The sequence below is a fragment of the Electrophorus electricus genome, chromosome 5, assembly GCF_041902795.1.
Source record: "Electrophorus electricus isolate QZ-2024a chromosome 5, ASM4190279v1, whole genome shotgun sequence".
NCBI classification, from domain to species: domain Eukaryota; kingdom Metazoa; phylum Chordata; class Actinopteri; order Gymnotiformes; family Gymnotidae; genus Electrophorus; species Electrophorus electricus.
The window spans coordinates 2514001-2520000 of record NC_137501.1 but is presented as its reverse complement, the minus strand read 5'-3'; the positions used below and the strand labels follow the sequence as shown (position 1 = coordinate 2520000).

The 6000-nt window shown below is 44.1% G+C and overlaps 1 protein-coding gene across 1 annotated transcript in view; it reads left to right on the top strand.

The window, feature by feature from the left end:
* Positions 1-6000, top strand: part of pappab (pregnancy-associated plasma protein A, pappalysin 1b) — a 55128-nt gene that overhangs the window by 30737 nt on the left and 18391 nt on the right. Inside the window, exons 11-14 of the mRNA XM_027003038.3 lie at positions 2908-3012; positions 3599-3734; positions 4221-4434; positions 4738-4906. Coding sequence (XP_026858839.2) covers positions 2908-3012; positions 3599-3734; positions 4221-4434; positions 4738-4906 — 624 coding nt within the window. The remainder of the gene's footprint in view (positions 1-2907; positions 3013-3598; positions 3735-4220; positions 4435-4737; positions 4907-6000) is intronic.

The following is a 6000-nucleotide window of genomic DNA, read 5'->3' as shown; positions in this document are numbered from 1 at the left end:
CATGCTGGTCCCCTCTCTGACTCTTCCATTAGAGCAAATGCACAGGAGCACATTACCATCTTCATATCATAGTCAGAGGCCTGTATGCTGGAACCAAGAGTCAGTGGCAACAAAAAGCCATTTTGTTCACATTTGCATGGCCTGTAGACATGTGGTATCAAAACCTCAAGTATTTTGGCTCGGGGTAATGCAGAATACTTGTGCTTGAAAAATGAGGCATCTAAGAGGTGTAGTCTGAGAGAATGAATGGGAATATTCCATGAAACGAATGGAAACAGAAATGGCTTGACAAATGCCTGCTCGCGGTTTTAAGTGGAGCGGGCATATCCTGTGATTAATGCTGGCAGGCTGACAGGATGAGTAATCATCTTTAGGCTGATACCGCGTGCGGCTGAAGCATCTAGAGTTGCAGCAGTGCCGAGGGGAAAGCAGAGGAGTTTGTGAATCAATGCGAGGATGTGGGGTGGGGGGGGGTTACTACTATATGCTTCACCGAAGAGGATCTCCATGGGGGATGAAGTGTAGCTCCCAGTGGAACAAGTGCAGAACTCTGTCTCTCTCACTCTCACTTTCTCTCGTTTGCTCTCTCTCACATTACATCAGAATTCTCTATATTGCTGCTAATTTTGTAGCTGTTTCATTGAAATTTTATGAGGTATTTAGAGAGGGAAAGAGAGGTCCCAAATCATTCTTTGCCCCGCCTGACCTGTGCTCATACAATACTTTCAGCCTCATCAGATCTACCATCAATCCAACCCCACAAATGTTAGTTTTGTTTTGAGAGATGGACGTAAAATAGCCATAAAATAACTGAAATGGTCATAAAATAACTAAAGCATGACTGAAATACTTCTATTTCTCCTCTTCTATTTCCATTGCATGTTTACACAAAAAATAAATTCTGAATGCTGAAATTTGCTGAACACATTAACCTCTTAAACTGCAAATAACCATAGATGGTTCCAGACTTAAAGGAGCAATAAGTAATTTTTACCAACAAAAGTAGCAAACAATATTTATGAAAGTGATAATTTCTTATTTTTACATTTTTCTATCAAAGGCAGCTCACATGGGATGAACAATCAAATTGCTTTATAGTCCTCAAACTAACCAGTTTATGCTTCATGTGGTTCCCCCATATGGAGGCAGCCATGCTTAAAACATATTTAGCACAGAATCTCTGAAACATCCAGGCCACTAGCTGTCAGTTTAATGGCTATTTCATAATGTGAAGAAGAGTCATAGTAAAAATTACTTATTGCTCCTCCATTTCTTGACACTACATATATTTTATATTCGTTACATTATTGCTGATGAATAATTTCTAATAGATACTGAACATTATATTTTAAGATGAATAACTGAATAATAAGCTTGTAGGTTAAGAGATTGAGCAATTACACGTGGAACGTAAATGCTTTTTTCATTATTTCCAGCATACGGTATGGCGCAGTGTCACAATAACGAATAGTAGTTCAGATCTTCTGTGTGGTGCAGCATACCTCTGCAATGGGGCATAGACTTGATTATAGTTTGGCCATTGAGACACGCACTGGGGCAAGTACCGCAGTCTGTCATCGACTGGAACTGTCGAGCCCACTGGCTCATGAGGCCATGGTGCCTGTGAGTGGCAGGACTGCAGTGGCGAGACAAACAGGCGTGCATGCGGGGAAATAAAGGCAGTGCAAAGGCCAGACAGTCGCTTCCCAACATGCTCGCACTACTGGTGGGGAAGAAACGCTCCCCTAGAAACTGCACCAAAACACTGGTGACATCCACGGAGCAGGGACAGTAGACGTCGTCCCGACCCTTCCCACTGCTGGCCTCCCGGGCTCTAGTTACACACACGCAGGCGCGCCCGCACGCCAGGGCACATGCCGCATAATTAGTGCTGTCGACGGGCTCAGGCACCGTGTGGCTCTCCAGTGTCACCTAGCGTCTCAGTGCCGTCACCCCACATTTGGGTTCAGGGGGTTCATAGCTCCAGGTCTCCTTTAAGCCCGCGTGGTAATCGGCAGGCTGGATAAGTCACACTGACTGGATTTTTTTTTTTTTTTAGAGCTTCAACTTAAAGTCGAACTTGTTTTTGCAACTTGAATGTTTAAGTGTTTATTCAAAACTGTTGGCTTTAACGCATGCCACAAGTATTTGGGGTAATTTAAGTAGCATTGTCCCTTCTGTTCTTGCTTAATGGTACCCTCTTCTCAAAAACATCCTTGTTGGGTCAGAGTCTAGCAATTTCTTTTTATGAGATCTAATTTCTGCAAGCAGACCTGTTGATCTGTGCGCTTCCTCAGAGGTGTGCAGTCCCTAAGGCACACACGTTGAGTACCAGCAGGTCCATCTCTCTGTCTCACCGTCTCTCTATCCCCGCCGTCCCTTTGGTTCTGCTGGCTTGCGTTTCATCTGAAGTGGCAGTCTAACCTTGCCAGGTCTCTGCTTAATTGTTAGTTTCCAGATGGTCTATGTTACATCTTGATAGGGACATGTAGACATGGCACACGCATCATTACTATTGTGTAGAATCCCTAAGGTAATTTGTTTATAATTTACTTTGAAAATTAAAAATTGGAAATAAGAAATCTTGTTCTGTTACTTGTTCTATTACACATAAAAGTTAGTAATGCGCTGGACAGTGGATATAGGCTGCTGATCAAGTATGATTGAAAAAAGCTTTCTGAGATGGTATACAATGATGTTCCATATGAAATAAAACTATTATTTATTATGAAGAATGTTCTCATCAGAAGTTTGGTGTGTGTGTGTGTGTGGGTGTGTGTGTGTGTGTGTGTGTGTGTGTGTGTGTGTGTGTATGTGTGTGTGTGTGTGTGTGTGTGTGTGTGTATGTGTGTGGTGTGTGTGTGTGTGTGTGTGTGTGTGTGTGTGTGTGTGTGTGTGTGCTCCCAGAGCTGCCAGTCTAAGGTATTTGACCTCTCTGATGGTGTATCTCAGTATGCCTGGTTTCCATGTGAAGAGGCAGGGCACGTGTGGAATGGCCAGTACAGGTTAAAGGTAAACAGGACACAGTGGTGTCACTGACACACAGCTGACTGGATCACAATTACAATCAGGCTTTTACCAACTATGTTTGCACATATAAAGATTTTGTCTTCAGTTACACAGTAGTTCATGATACACAGCAGAACAGTAACCACACAGTCATCCATTCTTAAATCTTCATAAGTGCAAACATTTTTTTCTAGACCTTCACACATACACACATTCAAATGTATAAAAACAATATACATTCATAAATATACATGTATAGGTGTTCAAAAATTCTGCATAGAGTTCAGGTAAGTATTAGACAGCTAGAAAAGTATTAGATGCAGGTTAACACAGAGTAATGGAAGGTAATAGTACTATACAAAACACTTATGTTCACAAACTTATGGGCACTTGCATGTGTAGTCAGGAAATTACTCACTGTACCATATCCAGCTAAATAACTAGAATTACCATTCCTGTAAATGCTCAGAATTTGGTTGCTATACATTGTTAATTGACCTACAGTATTAACATTTGTTTGTACTGATTCCACGGTTTAAACATTTGATTCCATTTGTGATCTCCATTGGTAATCTCGCACTCTCTTCAGGCGCACTACGAACACCCCATGGTAGCTGCAGCTGTCATTATCCACCTGGCCGCAGACGGAACGGCCTACAGTGATCAGACCCAGGGCAACGTCACCGTCCAGCTGGTGGACACCAAGGAGCAAATCCACAAACTTGGTCTGCCTTGCTTCATTCCAGCATGCATTTCATACAAACATATAATTAGAAAAAAAGCGCAAAACTGGATGGAAAATGCAGAGAGGCGATGGAACACAACTCAAGCTTTGGGACATTTAGCGGAAGGAGCGCCTTTTAGAGCAAAAACTTTCAATTTTTTCTTATTCTTATATGTTTCTGTTGTGTTAATATAAAAAAGTACAAAAGAATAGCCTGGTTTGGTGAACCTAATGTATAACCACTATGTATGAGAGTGTTATGTTCTAAATACTGGTGCAGTTGACTTGACATGATTTATCATTACAAAAAAATCTAAGGCTGAACATTTTTTGGCTATCCTGACTTCTTGAGTTCTTTCAGCATCATATTTCTGATGGTACCACCAGTTCTTCCTCTGAAGCATTCATCATTTCATCCTATACAATAGCTAGTGCTAAAAAGACCATGTGTCCTGGGCTAAAAAGACCATGTGTCCTGTGCTTTCAGGTGAATGGAGGCTGAGTTGCCGGAACAATCCACTGGTTATCCCTGTGAGTCACGACCTAAGCACAGCCTTCTACAGGACCAGGGCCATCGTGGTGAGCTTCCGCTCCACCCTGGTGGCTATCTCAGGTGTAGGCCTGCGCTCCTTCCAGTACTTTGATCCCATCACCATCAGCGGCTGCCAGAGCAATGAAATCTATAATCCAATGGGCAAAAGGTGAGCATTTACCACTAGCAGAGGTGAGCCAAAGACCAACCAGTCAGATCTCGCTTGGTTCGGACTGAGGGCACTTCTAAGGGATAAGGAATCAGATTACACTGAGGCATTTGTTGAATTACTACCTAAACACAGCAGTACACAGTCCCTGCAGTGAAATTCAAACATAGTGGCATAACTTGGAATTGATTTTTTTATGTATCTAATTTTGTTTGGTGTTATAAGAAATTACAGCAACCACAGGCAAGCTCTTAAATGCAGTTCATTGAAGTCTGGCTAACGTCAACATTGATGCTTTTTCAGCTGTGTGCATTACTCATGTGATGCCATCGACTGCCAGAATCCTCTGGTCCAAAACGCCGTGATGAACTGCAGTAGTCAGAGCTACTTCAATGGCGTACGCTGCACCATCACCTGCAACCGCGGCTACACCCTCAAAGTCCACCAGGATGACATCATCATCAAAACACAGGTGCTGCGCTCTCATACGGTGGGATGAAATATCCGTGCACAGGAGTTTGTGTGGGCATCCGTGTGTATGTTTGTGTGAGTGGGCCTGTTTGTGGTCTCACACCTTCTCTGATGTTCTGCCCCAGCTTTTTACAAAACAGCATTTCATCTGGACGTCATTGCGCCAGTACACATGTGCAACCTTACACCCAGGCAGGATGTTACACCTGCACACAGCAGTCCTGTCCCAGTGCCCTGGGCCCTTATGGAACAAGCGACAGTAAAATCCCGTGGTTCTCATGGGCTGTGTGCCATGAGCCAGGCTGCTGACGAGGACCACAACGCTCCCGCCAGCTGCTGCCTGGTGCACTGGCTCCACGCTGCTGCTGTCTTCTTCCTGGTTTTATGTCATTCTTCTGAAACCGCTTTGTTTGAGGGGCCTGAAACCATGGGAACGGTTGTGTGACTCAAATAAAAGTGAAGGTCCTCCTCGGCAGCATTGAGGAGTAAGGGGAAAACGCGCGGGGCGTGCCAAATGGTGGACGTGGGAGGGTTTTCACTGCATCCGTTTTGGTTGCAGAGCAGCTCTGGAGATTTAAAAAACTGCATCAGAGTGAAGTCAGCGAGTCTGTCCGCACAGGTTCAAGATCAGAAAAGTGGAGGTAACCTCCACCGTCATTCTCCCTGAGAGCCCCGCATCGATCAAGCATGCTGCTAGACTATCGCTAACCCTGTGAGGTCATGACCGGCTGTCGAGACCCGGTCACAGGACTGTATTTCTGGCTCTGTATAACGGAGGGCAGAGGTTCCGCTGCAGGCTTCTGCACCTGCCTCGGTTCTGTTTCAAAAAAAAAAAGAAGAAGAAAAAAATCCAGCAGGCTGAATACAGTGAAAGACTGTAAACAGTGGAGCCGGAGTGGCAAAAGTGTAAGACCACATCCACGGTGTTTTGCAAGCATGAGGGCAGTACTCTATGTAGGTGTTTTGGCTGCCAGTTGCCAGAGACTGCTGTCCACTGAGAGGCTTGGCTTCCGTACAGCAGCTATTACGCATTTGGAAAGAGGAGAGAGGCAACAGACAGATTTCCTTGGCTTTTTGAAGGCTTTGGTTTATATA